Source organism: Mobula birostris, chromosome 3 (genome assembly GCF_030028105.1).
Source record: "Mobula birostris isolate sMobBir1 chromosome 3, sMobBir1.hap1, whole genome shotgun sequence".
NCBI lineage: Eukaryota > Metazoa > Chordata > Chondrichthyes > Myliobatiformes > Myliobatidae > Mobula > Mobula birostris.
Window position 1 is genome coordinate 68,228,813 of NC_092372.1, and position 21,137 is coordinate 68,249,949.

At 39.5% G+C, this 21,137-nt stretch overlaps 1 protein-coding gene across 7 annotated transcripts in view; it reads left to right on the forward strand.

Moving 5' to 3' along the window:
* The window catches only part of LOC140195097 (amyloid beta precursor protein binding family B member 2-like), a 287,117-nt gene that overhangs the window by 143,678 nt on the left and 122,302 nt on the right, over positions 1-21,137 (forward strand). For all 7 annotated transcript variants that reach the window (XM_072252813.1, XM_072252811.1, XM_072252814.1 and 4 more), the window contains 3 exons: positions 2,191-2,250; positions 8,941-9,026; positions 9,135-9,195. In XM_072252813.1, the coding sequence (XP_072108914.1) occupies positions 2,191-2,250; positions 8,941-9,026; positions 9,135-9,195 (207 nt within the window). The remainder of the gene's footprint in view (positions 1-2,190; positions 2,251-8,940; positions 9,027-9,134; positions 9,196-21,137) is intronic.

Consider the following 21,137-nt stretch of genomic DNA (forward strand, 5'->3'; position numbering starts at 1 on the left):
GCAGCATAGGTGGTCAGATTCCCTTTTGTCTGACCTCCATCATTTTGCCAGCTTCCATAGTACAGAGTACAGTTGTGTAAGTCCAACCCATGGAGGGGTCCTTACTAATGCTTCTCTTCCAAGCTGCAGAGCTCAGGTTGCTATTTAACCAGTGTGTGTGTCTTTTCTAAGAATGTCCTGAAATTAACAGGTAGATTAAGATAAAATTTTGTTATGTGTTTACTATTGAATGAGCCTGTTTCTTCCTGCTGTTTGAATTTTCTCATATTTGTTCAATCACATTTTATTAATCAGGACCCCGATAGTTGTTTTCTGCCACTATTGAGTTTTTATGCAGCTTTAATATCATAAAAGTATTGCTCAAAAGAGCTTAGGAACCTTCCTTGCAGATGCTTTGTTGGTCTCTTGTATCAAACATACTTGTCAATTTATCAGCTCATGTAATTATTAACCCCACTGTAAACTGATGGTTTGAATCACATTTACTTACACCAGTCACATACACCTGCTTATCCTGTGCCTGAATATTGACATATTTTATGCCTTTATCCCCAACAAAGCATGTAATATGGGAAATGATTTAGCGTCCCTCTGCTCTAAATCGTTTGTGATTAATCTTGTACTTATGCCTTTTGCTTTTCAAACCTGAGTGAAATAGTCTGATCTAAGTACAAAAATAATCCTAAACCGCTCTTCCTTACATTAAGCTTTTAAAACAATGTCATTTTTGTGCACTTAAAAAATTCAAATCTGGTAAAAAAAAAACAGCACAGCAGAAAGTGAGTCCATATGATTATTTCTCTTAAAATATTTAAAGGTTGATTATCAATTTTTACCTTCCCTTTACACAAAACCTTGCATCATTTTTCTCACTTGCCCAGTCTGCGAAGGGATGAGTGGAATTATCTGCATTGCGTCTCTGAGAAAGAAGTATTACAGCAATTAAGGACTTTATTGCTTTCTACCCCATAGCCAAAATGCCACATTATACCTGAGTTGCCAAAGAGTTACTGTCTGATCTTACCTAGATACAAATGTGTAGTGCTTATATTACTTGTCTATTGATCCATTAGCAAAAACCAAAATTACAGCATCTGTATTGAGGACAATAACAGCTTGCATTTATACATATGACTTTAACATCTTGAAGAAAGTTGCCTAAGTACTTCACAGAAAAGTCATACGACAAAAGTTTGCACTCAAGGCTGATTTATACTTCTGCGTCAAATGGACGCCGTAACCTATGCAAGTGGCCTACGCGCATTTTGAGCATTCGTACTTGTGCGTTGGTGTGTCTATGTCACTCTGCAATTCGGGCACGTCGTGCATGCACACACACCTGCCCGTGCAAGGTTTCATGGTCATGGTAGTCTTTTTCAAGGTAAACAAATTTAAAGCAAGTGTCTTTTTTCGTAAAGGCAAAATGTGTCCTCCATAATTTTGGAAGTCTGTAAAGCTTTATGGAAAGCATTGCAGCCAGAGTTCCTTCCCTGCCCTTCAGTCGCCCAATGGGAAGCTATTGCATCGTAGGAGGAAATGCAATGCTACCAAGCAGACTAATCACAGTTGTTGCGGTCTGCGTTGCCGCGACGCATAGTTACATTTTGGGAGAGGTGCGCGTCAGGCTACAGCGTAGAGATCCACGTAGGCTGTGCATAGGGTTCGCGGCTACGTCGTACCTACGGCGTCGATTTGACACAGAAGTATAAATCAGCCTTAAGCTTACATGATTTTAGGATTGAAGACTGAATGCATGGTCAAGGAAGGGAAAGATTAAACATGTTCTTAAAGGGGGAACAAGAGGTAGGGAGATTTTGGGCACAAAACAATCTGCTTTATGGACTTCAGGTGAAACAGCATCTGCAGAGGCAAGATAGTCATTTGGGAATTGTGTTACTTAGTTTTGACTCGAGACCTATTCATTGTGTTCAGTGCTATATGTTCAAGGCTTTCAGAAATGCACATTTCTTTTTTATTTGTTGTAGTTGTCATCTCTGTTGCATACATATGGTTCAGTTGGTTATCATGGTAAATCTCTAACCTTTTTTAAAAAAGAATCCAGTAGTTTTAGTTGCAATTATACTGCAGCATTTAGAAGTTGTCTTACTAACTGCTTCTGTGTGCTAACTGTGCCTGTTTTCTGTTTTCATGCTGATGTGCGTCTTCCTCTGTAATTAATTGTCTATCTAGAAACCATGGACTGACTTTGCTGTACTGAATGGTGGAAAGATTAATAGTGACATTTGGAAGGCAAGTATTTTATAAAATGTGTATTTTTTAAACTTTTTAAACAAAGAAAACAATTAATGTTTGATGCCATTCAACAAATTAATTAGTGTATAGGATATGGCTCAGATGTCATTTCATACAGCGCTTAAGTATTGACCCAATCTAAAACACTTTTTGTGAAACTTGAAAACTTTTGAATATTTATTGACTTGAATGTTTACTGGACCTAAGTGCATAGTTATAAAATAATTTGCAGTATGGAAGCATTTCAGTATCTAACTTGTATGGTGAAGTTCATGGAGTTAATTTACGCGTTTAGAGCAAACTATGAAGGCAGTTGTGTATTTCATATTTCAGTAATATTTGAGTAATCTTGTATTTGTGTAATAAATGCGTAAACAGCATATGCTATCACAGTACCATGTGATACAGGTGTGCCTGTCTTAAAGTAAACTTGAAGTTAGACCTGTATTCCCGGATTGCCGTTTCTTCTTTTGAATTAGTTTAAAATTTGCAGTTACAAAACATAACATTGGCAAAGATGTGTTTTTAAAATGAACCCGAGATGGCTGTTGATCTGTTGAAGAGCAATGAAATGTTCAAAGTGGGAAAAAAAATACAGTGAGTAAAAAAAAATGTAGCCCAACATGTGCAGAGGCAGTCGAGTTAAAGGCAGCGCAGCACATGTTCTTCAGAAGAGTGGACATGATCGAGTATTTTTTAAAAGGCAGAAAAAGCAAGAATTCATAGGTTCATAAAGAGTAGTACCAGGTAATAATAATCATAAATAAAGCAAAAATGTCTGGTTACATCGAAAGATTGGTGAGTTTGATTACACAACAGATAACAGGATTTTATATGCTGAGCAAATTGAACAGTATTTTGAAGCAAATGTAATAGCAAATGAGAAACAAGAGCCAGTTCTGCTGAGTGGAATGGGTTTAAAGGCATACAGTTTGCTTCAAACTGCTCCAAGCAAGCCATCTGAAATTTTCTGATATTGTGAAAGTAATGCAGGAACATTTGGAACTGAAGCCATTGTTGATTGCAGAACACTTTAGGTTTTATAAGTGGAATCAAAGAGAAGGGGAGTCTATTTCAGTTTACATGGCAGAATTGAAGAGATTGAGCAATGCCAGATTGGTAATGGCCTTAATAATGCACTGAAAGATCATTTCATTTGTAGAATCTTACAGGAAAGCATTGAAAAAAAATTCCTAACTGAAGCACACCTGCATTTAAAAGAGCAGGGGAATTGCTCTTTCGATGGAAATCACAGACAAAGACGTAATTAAGCTGCAGTCAGGAATGGAAGTGAGTGTGAATGAAATTGCAGCATCCTGTTATTGTTGTGGCAGGGGCTCACATACACCAGACAAATGCAGGTTTAAGGACAAAATTTGCAGAAAAAGCAACGAAGTAAGATGCATGCAAAGAGCATGTCAGGCAGACAAAAATAAATGGACTGCACAAGGAGAATAAGATAAAAAGTCAAGTTGTAATTTCAAGAAGAGTGCTAATCTGCACACAGTTGATAGGAAAATCTGATGACAATGAGATTGACACAGGAGTGTGTAGCCTTGAGATTTACAATGTGAAAGCTAGCAATAGACAAGCAATAGGCTTATGCCAGAAGTGAATGACAAGTTAATTAAATTGAAATGAGACACTGGTTCGGCTGTTTCAGTCATTCCACAAAATGAGTTGAATGGCATTTCAAAGATACTGAACTGAAGCCTGCAGATATCCAACTAAGAACGTATACTGGAGAAAAGATAACTCCTGTAGAATGACATTTGTGGTAATGAATTACAACAACCAACAAGCCACATTGAGCTTGTATGTGGTAGAAACAGGAGGGCAGCATCACAGGGACATGAGTGGCTGAGACAACTATAACTCAATTGGAAATCCATCCACCATTTGTATGCCACATCCCCTACTATAGAGTCAACTAAAGGCAAATTAAGAAAGGTACTGATGATGCCACAGCTGTCTCCATATCCTACGCCATGAACTGTTGTCCAACTGTTGTTAAACGGGTGTTTGTGGCAACCTCTCTGCCTCAGGATGGAAAGCATATTGGACAAACGAAGGTCCGTGCTGCTTAGAGGAATCGTGAAAGTGATGAAAGCAATTGTCTGACTACAACAGTTTTTGTAGGCAACATATCTGAGAAAGCTTCTGATATGTTAATCACAGTTACTTGGAAAAATGTGTCTTGGTGTTAAGCTGGAAGAGAGTTCAGGGAGCTACAGGAAAGTTGTAAGCATTCAGTTTTTGTGAGTAGAAAGAACCCTGTATGCATTAAGGTTACTGCATGATCTTTAAGTGAGAGTCAAAAAGCTGTTTGTTAAAGATGCAAAGACCAAACCCAGCTGGATGAATAAAGGCCAAAAAGAAGGGATTCAATGGAGATAGGAAAACAGAGGATTCACGAGATGGTTTCATGAATGAAGAAACCAAGAAGAGAGGTCAGATCATAAAGGGAGCAATAGGATTAATAAGAGAATACTCCAGTGAACTAAATCCACCTTCCCAAGATCAAGATGCATAAGCTAGAAGAAGAAAGGTGGCTACAGCTGTCAGGACCACTTCCTGCAGCCTCAGTCAACTCCTACAACCACCACGAAGGAGGCCCCAGAACATGAGATCCCTTCACAGCCACAAGTCTCATCTGCCAAGCAGAGTGATTCCCCTTGTCAGGAAAGTTGTTATCCCACAAGAACAAGTAAGTGTCCACAGTGATTTGAATCTTCAGACCTGAATGGGACAACTCAAACTTGACTATGCTGTGGATGTCTGCATATAGTAGTTGTATAGTATAGTATACTATGCATATGGTTGAGATGCATTCTCTACTGAGTTGGAATTTATAGCTAAGCAGGTACGAGTGTTGTGTATTTAATATTTCAGTAATCTTATATATACTGGTTGATTAACCATTCTTGTTTAAATAATTCATTACAGTTTATATATATAGATACATGAATTGCATACGTCATCACACTACCACATGATATGGGCACACCTCACTTAAAGTAAACTCAGAGTTGGACCTGCATTCCCGAACTTCCATGTCTTCCTTTGAATTAGTTTAATGTTTTGAACTTACAAAACATAATACTAGTTTCTAAATTGCAATGCTGTGAAGGGCAAGCATTTCGGTTAGTACCTTTTGATTCTCCCAAGTAAATTTTCTAGTGAAAATTACAAGTTGAAGTCATGTAAAATTTGGAGATGTTTGTGTGGCTCTGTCACATGGCAAATGTTTGAAATCAAGTTACTGGTTACCCCAGATGTATGAGAAGGCTGAATGTGTGTATGTCCCTCTGGAGCTTCTTTAAAGTCAATTCTAAAATTAAAATTCATTGATTAATTAAAAAGATCAATACACGAGGCAGTACATCATCTCTCGATGATGGAAGTAAATCTGTATCTATTCAGTTTGCATTTGAGCTGTAATTTTAGGTTTTGATAAATTATTTTCAAGTTCTCTGCAGCAATGTCTTATTCAAATTATTGTGTGGTTCCTAGTGATGAGATAAAAAATAAATTGAAAAGGAATAAATTTTGCTTGGTAATGTTCATACTGGAGTAAACTGCTTTTAATAGTTCAGTTCATAGAAAATAAGACTTATGGCATGGAATGTGGGCAAAGTAGACAAAACCAACTTTGATCGACCATAAAAAACAACAGGAATTCTGCAGATGCTGGAAATTCAAGCAACACACATCAAAGTTGCTGGTGAACGCAACAGGCCAGGCAGCATCTGTAGGAAAAGGTGCAGTCGACGTTTCAGGCCGAGACCCTTCGTCAGGACCATCTATTTTTGACTTGTGAGGTGGGAAAAGTTGCAACCTTGAATTGGAGCTTTCTGTATGTGGTGAACATACTCCCCACAGGCTGGGAGTTTAAGAATTTTATCAGATACAATGAAGAAACACTCATCTATATACTACTAAAACTCTCATGCTCTGTTTGTCTGTTTGTGACCTCCAATTAGTACAAATGGTGCATTACAGCGGCACTATTTTAGGCTACATTGACTTAAAATGCGCTAACTTACAGAACGCAGGCAAAGTTCAGGGTTTTATATTCGTATAAAATTGCTCGCTCGCCAAAATCAACAGCCCCGCTTTCACCCGAGAGCCAATGTCAGCCATGGTGGAAGCCATGACGCAATACCACAACGCATTGTGCACGGCCAGCCTCAGAAGTGACTCAAGATGCTCGCAGCAGCGACACCAACTGGAGCAAGAGGGCAGGGCAGCTCTATTTCGAGTGGTCACATTCTGCTAATCACCATCAGCAGGTGCAGGATTGGGACAGATCAAAGTGAGACCCATCAATAAGAGATAATTAAATCTTATTGTAATGACGTACTTCGAGACACCCATCAAACCTTTTGCTGCAGTCAAAGGACAGCGGTGACTATATCATGTCCATTTAGGAGAGCGCCAACCTCATCATCAAGAATAATCAGCATCCAGGAGGCTTTGGTGTTACTGCTTTGTATCTTCTATCCAGCATTAGGGTAAAAAAATATGGTCAGCCTAATTATGCCACGTGGAAAGAGAAGGGGGACATTATGGTCAAGAGATGATGCCGAACGTTGTCGGGAAACGGCAAGGAGAGGGAGAGAAAAAGAATCGGATGAGGCCAGGGCCACACGACTCCAGGATCAAAGAGTCAGGACAAAAAAAGATGAGAGAAGAAGAGACAAAGGAGGAGAGGCACATGTGTCTCCAAAATGACAACAACTGGCATAGAAGGAGGAGAAACGAAGAGACAAAGGAGCTGGGAAATGCACATCTCCAGGATCAGAGACAAACAACAAACAGCAGGAGAGATGAAGAGATGGGGGATGAAAGGGCTGCATGTCTCCAGAATGACAAAAACAGACTCAGGAGGAGGAGAGAGGAAGAGACAAAGGAGCAGAGAAATGCACGTCTCCAAGATCAGAGACAAAGAATAAACAGCAGAAGAGATGAAGAGAAGGCGGATGAAAGGACTGCACGTCTCCAGAATGACAACGAGAGGCACAAGAGTGGCAGATCAACCAGAAATGATGCCATCAAAGGTGTCCTTCGTTAAACGAGTAGGAGCTATATTTGCCTTGCTACGCATCGTTCTTCTTTAATAAACTGAGGTTTTCTTCTTCAATTTCCAAAGCAAAGCGATACCAATAGCATTCAGGAAAATTTAATGTTCATTCTGGTCACATCAGACTGCACAACCCTTCTCTCAAAGGGTGACCCAACAGGTCACCCCGTTGTCTAGTATGTTTTAAAGTCAGGTTTGTGTGACCTGGCCTTGTACGTGATGATGCTTCAGTGATCCAACTGCCTCCTTTTAAGCAAAAGCAGCTGTAGGCTTCTGGGGTGCTTTGTGTGTTACTGCAATGCACCCTGCAGGTGGCATTGCAGTCAGTAATGAAGGATGTGAATACTTAATAGTGTCAACATAGTAGACTATTTGATTTTAAATTGTATATGGCTTCTTGAGTATGATTGGAGTGGATTTATCTAAGCAAGTGAACATTGCAGTGTTGATGATGAGATTTGTGAGTGTCGAGAGGTGAGTCATTTGTCTTGGGATGCTCAGCTTGTGTCCCGTTCCTGAAGCAAGTTCCGTTTGGTCCTTTTTCATTATTCCAAACTGTTTTGTTTTCCATGGAGATGCAAATAAAACTTGATGCTGTGCAGTCATCAGTAAATATTCACTCTTCTGAAGAAGCTGAAGGTGGTGTGGCCTATGACAATAGCCTTAGAAACTCCTGCTGCTGCCCTGCATTTCTCCTTATTGACACAGGATATGTTGCAATTGGAAGGTGGGGTGATATTTGCTGACTCGTGTGGTTGCATTTTGTAACAATATATGAATTTTCATTGCCAATGATGCAACAGCTAATACCGTCCAATACTTTGTGGAGGCCTTGTTTTAAATGTTGGGTATTTTCTGAATCAATCCCATTCAACTTGGTTGTAGTGTTGCACAGTGTAGTGTAGAAGGTAGGCTTATGAATGGAACATCAAACTACTGGAGTTTTGTTTTGAGGGAGAGCTTTTTCATTCTGAACTGGAAGATGTCAGAAATTATGGTAACATTTGCAGCATTGAGTTATCATCAGTGCCCTTCTATTTCAGGGAGTTTATCATTTAGCTTCAGTTCATCTAGTTGTATCTCTCTGATTCTGCAGGTTACTGAGGTTGTAGGAAGCATGTGCGTGTGTGTGTGTGTGTGTGTGTGTTTAGCGATGAACCCACAGTACGAAGCAAATAATTATTTGATACAAGGTTAGCAAAACCATTTAGCTAGTCTAGACCAGTGGTCCCCAACCACCGGGCCGCAAAACATGTGCTACCAGGCCGCGAGGAAACGATATGAGTCAACTGCACCTTTTCTCATTCCCTGTCATGTCCACTGTTGACTAACACCCCCCACCCTTGTCGACCGGTCCGCAAGAATATTGTCAATATTAAACCGGTCTGTAGTGCAAGAAAGGTTGGGGACCCCTGGTCTAGACAATTAGTCAATCTGGAAAGTGGAAGTATTTGTAGAAGTTTTCTTGCTTTTGATGTGCACCATCCATAATAAGAGTACTTAATACTAACGCTTCAATGCTAATAATTGTATCTTTGGTGAATAGCTAACCTTGAAGTTTTCCATATTTTCTTCAAAATTCAACAAGTGTTCTTTTGTCACAGGATCTGCATGCTGCTACTGTCAATCCAGACCCAAGTCTGAAAGAGTTTGAGGGAGCGACGTTACGCTATGCTTCTCTGAAACTGAGGTAAAGTAAAATAAGATTTTTTTCCATCAGAAGCATTGATTTGGATTTTCTGTATTGTGGTACCTGTCTTCGTGGTTTTCTATTTACATACTGCTATTGTTTTTGTAGAACAATACCACAGTCTGAGGAAGATGGTTCCTGCACTATCAACAGTGACCCAGAAGCGAAGGTTAGTGTTGGTTCATTGCCATTCTTATCTTCAAATTTGTGCCTTGCCTGGTGTAAAAAAAAATTGACCAGTCAGTTGCTGCTCTTTATTTGTTGGTTTTCTTTTAGCAAAAGGGCAATTGAATATTTCAGTTCTGTTACAGGTTCAGTGATTGCTAATGGACCAGATCTTGAACAATTGTTTCCAGTCAGGTGCCTGACGTTTCACTTTTGCCTCCCAGAGGACACTGAGAGTCTGGTGGCCTCATTCTATGGTCATTCCACAAGGCAGCTATTTCTGACTGGTGACTAGGTTGCAGAAAACTAAAATCTTGCTTATAGCCTGCCCTGTTAATCTTTTGAGAACTTATACTGTAATGTCTACCCTTTTTAAGTAGCGCTAATTACCAGGGGCATTTGGAAACAGTTGAAAGCTCTTCCAAGTCATTAAAATAAATCAAAAATATTACTTAAAAAATTAATTTTTCTTACATCTCTTTAATGAAGCCTGGTAATCATGTTTGAATGAATGGGTGCGCTGAGTCCAGAGCAAGGGGTCAGACATAATGCCACCTACAGGGCACAGACACAGTAGTCCAGAATACACTGACAGTAACGCTGCTGATTGGTACTTATTGTGGAAATGCTGGCTAGCTTTTGGTAATTGTTATTCTATTTTATTTTCTGTTGATGTGAGCTACCCAGCATTCATTCTTCTGTAATTTGTCACCTGCTGAGAGAGTTGAAATCTGCAATATAAGATGACCACCAAATTGCTTTCAAGTTAGAGAAAATAATAGTTATCTGGAGCTAAAATTTTAGAAGGAAAACATGCTTTAATTTTAAAAGCTCAGAAAATTTCAATCCCATATTGGCCGATGCTCTCTTAATCTCTTTTGACAAAGGATATCTAAAGTTAGTGTACATAATTTGTAAACAGCTTCCTAATATGGGACTAATCCTTCTTTGTAGCTGGGTTGGAAATGAAGCCTTGATTTTGAGCAAGAATTGTTCTGTGTTCTTCAGTCTCTGGGTTGGTGATTATAAGCATTTGAAATGTTCCATTTAAGGTCTGGTATATGACTACCTTCATAAATGCTGCTTTATTAATATATTTAGATGAGTAACTATGGAGAAAATGTATTATGGGAAGACTGATGTATTTTTTGCAAAGTTCTCAGATAATTTATTGAAGAATTTTTTCATAGAAACCATAGAAACTACAGCACAGAAACAGGCCCTTTGGCCCTTCTTGGCTGTGCCGAACCATTTTCTGCCTAGTCCCACTGACCTGCACACGGACCATATCCCTCCATACACCTCCCATCCATGTATCTGTCCAATTTATTCTTAAATGTTAAAAAAGAACCCGCATTTACCACCTCGTCTGGCAGCTCATTCCATACTCCCACCACTCTCTGTGTGATGAAGCCCCCCCAATGTTCCCTTTAAACTTTTCCCCCCTCACCCTTAACCCATGTCCTCTGGTTTTTTTCTCCCCTTGCCTCAGTGGAAAAAGCCTGCTTGCATTCACTCTATCTATACCCATCATAAATCATATAAATATAAAGGCACATTAGAAATGCATGTGAATAATTAAGTACTGATGCAGGACAAGTTATTTTTTGATGTTCCACTACATTTACTTTATTGATGATCCCTTATTTTCTCCAAAGGTTTCCATAACCTTGACTGAGTCAATGTGCCCTTCAGAAATCCCCAATAATTCTCAATGGCTAATGTTTCCCTGTATTATGGTCTATCCTGCTGAAATGAATTCACCTATAATGCTGAGCACACAAAATGCTAGAAGAATTCAGCAGGTCAGGCAGCATCTATGGAAATGAATCATCAGTCTACGTTTTGGGCCACAACCCTTTACCAGGACCGGAAACAAAGGGGAAAGGTGCCAGATTAAAAGAGTTGGGGGAGGGGAAAGGGAACAAGCTAGAAGGTAATCACATGGTCGAAGAGTCACGGGCAGCAAAGATCACAGGGGGAGAGGGCCTCACTGAACTCGCATCGAGGAGAAGATTTAAACTTCTTCAGGGTAAGACTCAGTGGAGCAGCAAATCAAAAATACAAGGTTCTGCAGATGCTGAAATGCAGTGCAGCACACACAAAATACTGGAGGTAGTGTGTGTTGCTCTGGATTTCCAGCATCTGCAGAATCTCTTGGGCTTATGATTTGTACCTATAATTTTTTTGTGCCATTTCGCTGGTGCAGTCATTTTGTCCTAAGCTTTAGTAGTATTAGTTCCAATCTCTCTTTAAACAATACTTTTCACTGTTCATTTTCTACCAATTGTTATTATTATTTGAATATAAATTATCTTTTAATGTAAGAAATTAAGTGCATGGTAATTCTGCCATTCATTTGCTTTCCTGTACCAGCTTATACCTCTCAGCTGTTGGTAGACTTAGAGAATTATTGATAATATTTTGCCCAACTATTAATTGCAACATAGCAAAGGACATTAATGTCATCAGTCACACTGTCCTCCTCAGATGCCCTCGACCCCATTTATGTTTTTTATCTAGGTTATTCTTCCAGTCAGAGCGCTTATTTTTGCTCTCGGGGCGCAGACTTGAGCATTATATAGCCATAAGGGGACGGTAGTTATGGGGGATTTCAGTATGCAGGTAGATTGAGAAAAACAGCATGAAATTTGTAGAATGCCTATGAGATGGTTTTTAGAGCAGCTTGTGGCTGAGCCTACTCAGGAAAAGGCAATTCTGGATTGGGTGCTGTGTAATGAACCAGATTTGATTAGGGAACCTTAGATAAAGGAACCCTCTTGAAAGCTACTCCACCTCCCTTTCCCCTCCAAAACTGACGCCTAGCTTAATGTCATCCTTCCTTATGACTCAATATTGATTCCCTGCCAAATCTGAAACAGTAGCTATCGGTCATAAATTCTATTTGATGCACTTGATAAACTATGTCTCATTATTCAGTGTATCTGAAGCGGCTGTCACATTAACCTTAATGTGTTTTTCTGTAGCTCAGCTGAATGTATTTGCCCTCAGCTAGTTCCATTTTAACCTGCCTGGCCATAACCAGAGAACCTCCCTCAGTGGCTTCTCTTTCTGTATCTATCCATCTGAATGCCCCAGGCTTTTATTTTGATCATATCTGGCTTCTTTTTTATGCGCTGCCCTTAGCAACATTGTCTGAAAACATAATATTTTCCACATCTGTGTCGAGGTAATCCAGCTCCCCTTACAATATGTACCACCAACTCTCTCCATCCTCCCACTGCCTGTAGATTCTGACAACTAGAAATAGAAAAAACAGAATTTGTCTATGTCAAAATATTGGGAGGACCAGAATCTCCCAAGTTATTAACAGCATCTTTCTTCCTGACAACAAAGGTTGAACATTTAATGGGTGCTGCATTTAATCTTGATGAATCAGCTTGACCACCCACTTCTATCTCCGTAACTTTATCATTTATCATCTGCTTATTTGCTATTGTTGATACCCTTATCCGTGCCTTTGTTACCCTGGCACATCGATGATCCAATGGTGCTGAAACTAGAGGTTATCCAAAACTTTTCCTCTTCAGGTGTTAATCTAGAGCTCGCTAACCTGCATTGTCCTCTGGTCCAGAAACACCATGATTTTAGTATTCTTTTCCTTCATTTCAATTTGCTCCGGAATAATCTTCTCCACCCCCATAAATCACCCAAGTCTCTGCATTCCTCCAACACTGGTCTCTTGAGCATCGCTAATTACAAAAATGCTGTGATCATTGATTGTGCCTTCAACTGTGTGGGCTCAAGTTCTAGAGTTTCTTCTGAAATCTTTATACTTTCTGTACTACTTTAACACTCTTCTTGATGGTGATTTTTGACCATTTTTTTCTAATCTTATCCTCGTGTCTCCTTTGTGATTTCTACATTAAATTTATTTGTTATCTTTCTTCAGATTCTGCTTCATTATCAGTGCTGTATAAATTCAAAACTTTATGTTTTCAGTATTTCTGTTAGATGAATCATTATGTAAAAAAGATATATCTTTTTGCAGTTATTTTTTCATAAGTTGTTTTTTCTGTCAATTAACGTTCTCTTCTGTTTATTCCCATTTATGCAAATAATCTAATTATATTGCAGCAAAAATAAATTGACTGAGGGTGCAGTTCTGGAAATATTGCAGGAAAAAAAATTGGCCACGGCTCACATACTGTATAATAAGCAATGAAAATCAAAACTAAAAGACTTTCCAAGCCATTTTCTAAGGATTAAAAATACTCCTGAAATCTATGTTAATTATGTCTGCCCCATTAAAGCAAATCAGATCAAAGCTCTAAACTCCTGCTCACAGCTAATTGAAAATCGTGATGGCAATTAGACAATAAGAGAAGGAGGCTTCAGGAACGGATCTGTCCTTTGTTACAGTAGGGTGCTTTGCTGCAAGAAAGGGTGAAGCATTCGTATCGGTGATCAGCCAAAATGCCCAATGGATGATCATCTTGGGATTCCCACCATTTTCAGGTACAGGTCATTTGATTGAATTCCACATGATAACAAGAAACAACTGACAGTACAGAATGCAGCAAAGCCTACTGGATCAAGCAATATTCTAACTATATCTGTGAAGGTTGGTTCTCTAGAATTAGCTGGGGCTTAAGCCAAGCTGTTCCAGTGCTGTTACTAGAGTGGCTTCAACTTGATTGAGAATTGGCCGGATATATCCTGTTGTAAATACTAAGAGCAAATCCAATCTAGCAAACGTTTGCCCAATTAGTCTACAGTCAATAATTATCAAAGTGATAGAAGGAGTTGTTGCCAATGCAACAGAACACTTTTGAGCAGGCTTGAGCTTCGGCAATAGGATTCCTACTGTTAATTAATGCCTTACTCCATAATGATCATACACAAGCATGCCTAGTTGCTGCTGTCCAGTTACTCTGAACTTTGCCCTATAAGAGAAACCAAAGTGTGGAGTCTAGTGCCTCACGTTTGAATTTTGACACTGTCATGGTTGAATCATCAGCAGTGATTGCTGGCTGTATAATTATTGCACGCTTAAGTTTTAGCTGTGCCATTGAAGAAGAGGAAGGTGAAGGACTTAAAAAGGAAGCAGCTGAAGATCTACCCAGTGCTTTGAAGAAGTACTTGTTTCACTTTGTAAATTGGTTAAACACAATGTAGAGGCACTAATTGCAGTAGCTGATTGGAAAAAATATCGCTTCCAGGGCCATTTGGTTCTAACTTACTTTGTGCATGTACAAACTATACTGAATTTATGAGGAACAGGATTTAGAGACTGTTAATTTCTGTTACACAATGCAGTACTCAACTCACAGGACTACCGGTATTTAATCTGAACCATTTATTTTGGAATTACTTACGTATAACATGGTGCTTAGATTGTTCTGGGGTTGGAACTCGAAGTTCTCTTATCACAAACAAGGGAAAATCTGCAGATGCTCTAAATCCAAGCAACACACATACAAAATGCTGGAGGAACTCAGCAGGCCAGGCAGTATCTATGGAAAAGAGTACAGTTGATGTTTCAGGCAGTACTCTTTTCCATAAATGCTGTTTGGCCTGCTGAGTTCCTCCAGCATTTTGTGTGCGTTACCCTGAGTATTCTTGTGTAGTTATTGACACCAGTTTTGAGGGAGGGTGGAATTAAGGGAAGGGAAACCTGGAGGGAAGTGACTAATACGGGACGGTGAGGGAGAATGGAAGAAGGTGTGAGTAAGAGCTGTTTGTATCTACAGAAGAGTGTGTGTGTGTGTACACTGAACCTATGGTGTAGAGCCTGGTACCCAGTTGGCTCCGGCCACATGGCCACTGGACCAAGACTTTGCTCTTTCAAGCCCTTGTAGTAAATGTGCAGTGATGTCCCCACCTTGAATGAAATCATAACAAAAATAACCATAAAACAATTACAGCACGGAAACAGGCCATCTCGGCCCTTCTAGTCCATGCCGAACTCCTACTCTCACCTAGTCCCACCGACCTGCACTCGGTCCATAACCCTCCAGTCCCTTCCTGTCCATATATCTATCCAATTTAACTTTAAACGACAACATCGAACCTGCCTCAACCACTTCTGCTGGAAGCTTGTTCTACACAGCTACCACTCTCTTGAGTAAAGAAGTTCCCCCTCATGTTACCTTTAAACTTTTGTCCTTTAACTCTCAACTCATGTCCTCTTGTTTGAATCTCCCCCACTCTCAATGGAAAAAGCCTATCCACGTCAACTCTGTCAATCCCCCTCATAATTTTAAGTACCTCTATCAAGTCCCCTCTCAACCTTCTACGCTCCAAAGAATAAAGACCTAACTTGTTCAACCTTGCTCTGTAATTTAGGAGATGAAACCCAGGCGACACTTTAGTAAACTTCCTCTGTACTCTCTCAATTTTATTGACATCTTTCCTATAATTCGGTGACCAGAACTGTACACAATACTCCAATCATGCACTGGCATTTTCCTGTCCCCAAAGAGCTGGAGTACAAGTCTCTAAGGAGCTGCCTAAGAAGTAGGAGCAGGGATGGTGCTTTGAGCATGTGAGGTTTGAACAATGCTGGATGCCGCCTGAAGGTGCATTGAGGCGTTAAAAAATAAGTCATGAAAGTCAGTTGATGGAAATGAATGAGTGATCAAATGAAAAACAGGTTTCCTTTAACAGGTATTCACTGGTTGGAGTAGTGTGGGTTCATTTTAACTATTACTATCCACTTGCAACATTGGCTGGTCGCTTGAACAATAAAGGCAAATGAACAATATACTGACAATTCATTTGTTATCGATGAGTATCAGAATTTTAACTGAATAATTCTGCATGTGCTTTCCATGCCTGTATTCAGGCCACAGTGTCCACAACCTTGAAACAAACTGATCCATTAATATCAGATTGACTTCTTTCACTGGCAACTATCTTCAGGTCGAGCCAGACTCGAGTAGCTAGGGATGAGCTTGTGAATATAAATATGAAACTTGTCAGTACTCCTGACTTCCACTTCCATAATGATGCACGACTCTTGTCTTAGCCTATGTGCAACATCAGCATACCTTTTGTTACTCCGAATTGACCATTCCGGTCGTCTTCTGTTTGACCTCCCATGTCCAATAAGTTTAAACTAAAGCTCAGCACCCAATATTTTAACTCAATCTTAAAATGTTTTTCATCTTTTGATAAAGCTCTTGTAACACATATAATGCTAGAGTATACAGATGGAAGTTCAGTTTTTTATCACTGATCGAAAGATCACAAATTCTTACAGCAGTTTATCTGCAAAATCTCAAACTTTTTAATCTCATAAGATGTTTCCTTAATGTGACCTGATATGCTGCAGACATCTAGAGATCTTGGGAATATCCCACAATAAATGTAAATTAGTAACATACACGTCAAGTAAAGGTGTGTGTTCAAAGTGGGTGGCTAGGAAGCCGTCATTCATTCCCGGCCTAGACTGGTTTTACATAGGATTTAATCAATGTTAAGAGTCAAAACACACAGCATTCAAAATTTACATTCCACATGAAGATAGAATGTGAGTTATTGTTCTGCTTTCTTCTCTTTCTGACAGTACTCTTACTAATAAAAGTACTGCAACTACAAGAGAAATGACAGCTGCAATACTTAGCTTATGACACCCAGGTCTAGTTGAAATGGTCTCATCCAGGAGTATCAGTTTCACATTTTATAAGTATGTGGACAATTCCTCTCAGAGCCATCGGATTTCTCACATTTATGGAGCATCCAAATACTGATTATTCAAATTGGTTTCAACCAGGCTTAAAGGAAATTCTCCAAAAATGTGCCTTGATGCCTTATCTGAATTATTTATTGGTTTGTTTGTTTATTTATTTTGGCCCTTCAAGCTGTGCTGCCCAACAATCCCCTGACTTAACCCAAGATTAATCATGGGACAATTTACGATGCCCAGTTAAGCTACTAACCGGTGTGTGGGAGGAAACCAGAGCACCCGAAGGAAACCCACACGGTCGCGGGGAAAACATACAAACTCCTTACGGGCAGTGGCAGGAATTGAACCTGGGTCACTGGTACTGTAAAGTGCTGTGCTAAGCACTATGCTACTGTACTGCCCCATATAATAATTATAATTATATGAAGAGAAAATTATCACCATGCCTCATTCTTGTTAATAGACACCGTGATCTTAAGAAATGCTAAAAATTCTCTGCAGAATCTAATCATCCATGGATTTCCTTTACTTGGGCACATAGATCCCTCCACCCCTCCCCAACTCCTTTAATTCCCTCATTTCTCTTAAGGAGGAGAAGATGGCGGCACGACGCAGCTTGCGTGGCCACTCCGGTGAATGATATCTGTAAATCTGTCAAGCAGGGTGCTGTGCACAATCCTGATTTGATAGAGACAGACATGAGAGAATGGAGGAACATCTGGAGAAACTTCTGAAATGCCTTTTTCGCTGCCACTGTTACTGTGTGATCCTGAATCTCCGGAGGGGAAGGTCCCGAATCCTCGACTTTGTCTGTTGCTTGGCGGAGATGGCGCTCGGTGTTGAAGGGGTGGTTGGAGGCTCGAAGTTTTCGGACGGACTCAGTCTGCTGTGGTTGGGTGCTTCCAATGCATCAGCAGTTATCGGTGTCTGCAGGTTTATGGCAGAGAAAGTTTCTCCCTTCTGCCGTCTGCTATCGGGAGTCAATCGGAACTTTGGGACTTTTTTTTTACCATTCCCATGGTCTGTTCTTTATCAAATTATGGTATTGCTTTGCACTGCTGTAATTATATGTTATAATTATGTGGTCTTGTCAGTGTTAGTCTTTGGTTTGTCCTGTTTTTTTTGTGATATCACTGTGGAGGAACAGTGTATCATTTCTTAATGCATGCATTTCTAAATGACAATAAATGTGGACTGAGTGTCCTCATAATCTAATCTAATTTTGAGCTATTCCTCGACAACATCTTCCAGTTCAGATGATAAAATTTTACTTGTAACTTCAGCCTTTGCCAATTTTGTTACAAAGGCTGACTAATTGCCAAGATTTTATTTAGTTATTTCTGTCTGTTTCAGTGTAATAAGGCTTGCTACGATCTCTGCACTGCCATGGATGATGATAGAGGCTAACGCAGCAACATCTTCCTATATGGGTGTAAGAAAAATGGAGGGTTAGATTTATCTTATATCGGTCAGCACAACATCATGGGCCAAAGGGCTTGTATTGTACTGCTTTATTCTATGTTCCATTTGTAGAATAACTTAAATGCAACTAAACCATACTTTGTAGTACATACTACCGGTAATGAGTTGCAAGGGTTGGATACACTTTTCCAGTTCACTGATTTGGGCAAAAGCAACAGACGTAGTCTTGTTTGTGGGTCCAAGTCAATGGCAGCTAAGGAGAAAAATTGGCCAATTCAAATCAGTGGCTATTCTTGACCACTGAATACAGCGGTGCACGATTTTTCCATGAGGTCTACAGAAGACTTGGACGTATAATGAGCTATAATTTTGATGGTGTTCCAACGTCTGCTTTTATCTTGGAAATCTGGGTGTTTGACTTGTACTGTTTGGACCTGATTTGGGTTCAGAGTTTAAATTCTTTTTCAATAGACAGGAATGGCTCTTCAGAAAATTTCATGGCCACAAAGTAGGTTCGGATTTTAACTTGAAAGTGAATTCTCGTGGCCTACTTTAGCAAACAGAGAGAATGGCTACTTGGACTAATTATTGCAGGGATCCCAGCATATGTGCTTTACAGAAACTTACCAAATGAGATTACACAAAATAAAGTGTCTGGATTCTCTGAGATTCCCTTTATTTCATGTGATGGCAGTGAAAAATAAATGCAGCCATTTATGTCATTTCTCCGGGGGGGGGGGGTTTGAATGTTGGTAAATAGTTGAGAGAACATATAACTGACCGCACAACCTGTGAAGTCAGGAAATTAGCCCCATCTGCTGGATTCTTTCACACAATGCACTATGGTTGTCTGTCTGGGAAACGGCAGTCCAGAGTTTGAGAAGCATGTATCTAACAATTTAATTAATTAGACTTGTCCTTGCATGTTTGATTTCTAGAATATGTGGGCTGAGAAAGTTGTGGCAAGAAATAGGTTCTTGGGACATGAATAAACTTGGCAGCCGACTGTGCCTTTAATCAGAATGAGCAAAGTTATGTGTGTTTCTCATGTTTATTTTACAAGTATAAAGTTGATGAATTCATTGTAGGCAAAGGTATGTAAATGAAGGGAAATAAAGTTTGATCAAGGGAGAGAGAATAGAGATTGGAAAAGTTTTTAGTGCTTTTTGTCTTGAATCTAACTTAATGCTGGAAAAAATCTAGTTTTATACTTTTAGCGGTCAATTTTGAATATCAAAGAAATTGATGGTAAGTAACATTCTATATTTGAGTATACTTGCATTTGACTGACAGCATAACATGACAAATTAATTTCATGCATACCATGGAAATACAATGACTTCACCCTAATAAGCACATTTCACTGGTGACCAGTCAGAAGAATGGTACTTCAATAAAACTAACAAGGAGAACAGAGGCCAATTTCTTCAGTGTTAGTACAGAACCTCATCTTCAACCTTGAAGTTCTGTGCTCCCTGCTACCATATTTTCACGTCCCTTTCATCTTGTTCACCCCCAGTTGTTCCTCTTTCCCTTCTAGTCTTTGATAAGTTACTGATCAGGACTTAAATCCACAGCCACTTCTTTTTCTTAGCAAATGTCTCTGACTACAATTGCCTGCACTATTATAGAGAGAGACAATACAAATTCATGGAAAAACATCTTGTCTTCCATCTGGGCATGGACTTAATCTAATGTTTAGATAACATCCTCCCTTTCCCTTGTTCATATAAGAAGCATGTCTGCCTGTCATTCTTTTCTCTTTTACTGTCTTGCCTGGCTGGACTTGTCCCAATCTACCAAAGTTGCATCAGGAATTGATTTATGTTTATTTTTATGTTTTTAAGTTGAACTGATTACACAGCCTTAGCAGCTTGACCCTGCTCCAGCAGTCACATATTATCACTCTACCAGACAAGTTCCCTCGGTTTCACCCACCTTTCATTGCTACTTAGATTAACGTATTTATTTTTCTCAGGTCCGATGTGGGATATTTCATCTGAAAATGTTAAATGTTTCTCTTTGCACAGGTGCAACCTGATTTGCTTAATTTCCATTTTAGTTTATTTTGTATCTTGTTGGCTTTGTTTTTCTTGCACCATTGGCCTGCCAGACAAATCCCACATGCTCATCACTAGCAACTCATTACACAGACCAAGAAGCTTATTATTGAATGGGAATTGCTGCCATTAAGCCAGTTTGATTCATTCTATCACAGGCACTCCTCTTGGAAGTAATTAAAAAGCTTTAAAAAGACAAACTACCATTTAACTGAGTAACATGTTATGTATTTAAATGAAATACAGAACAAATTAGAACATTACCAATACTACTGCGCCACTATAAAACTGTGTATTAGATCCTAATAGCTACCAGTGGTGGAATTCATCCAGTGCAATCTGTCATATTCTTTCGATTGACTGTCAATGAACAAAATCAGCCCAGACACCCAGTGCAGATAATGGACAGTCTTCGTGCAATCCTTTCAATAATTGCATCCTCCAAATCTTCATTTTCATTATAACTTTAAAAATAGTTGTTGTTGCCTTCAAATTCTTTGTAGTACCTAACCTGTTGAAGTAGTGAAATAGTTTTATTTCACTCCCCACTGCTTCTGGTATCTTCAAGCCTCAAAAGCTTGAAACCATGGTGAGCAAAACAATTATAAATTGTCTTACTGCTTATTTCTCACCAACTATCAGTGACATTCGTGTTGGGCATGTGGCCAAGTGGTTAAGGCACTCGTCTAGTTATCTTAAAGTCACTAGTTCGAACCTCAGCTGTGGCAGTGTGTTTGTGCCCTTGAGCAAGGCACTTAATCACACATTGCTCTAGTCTGTGCGAGGAGTGGCACCCCACACAGACTTCCAATC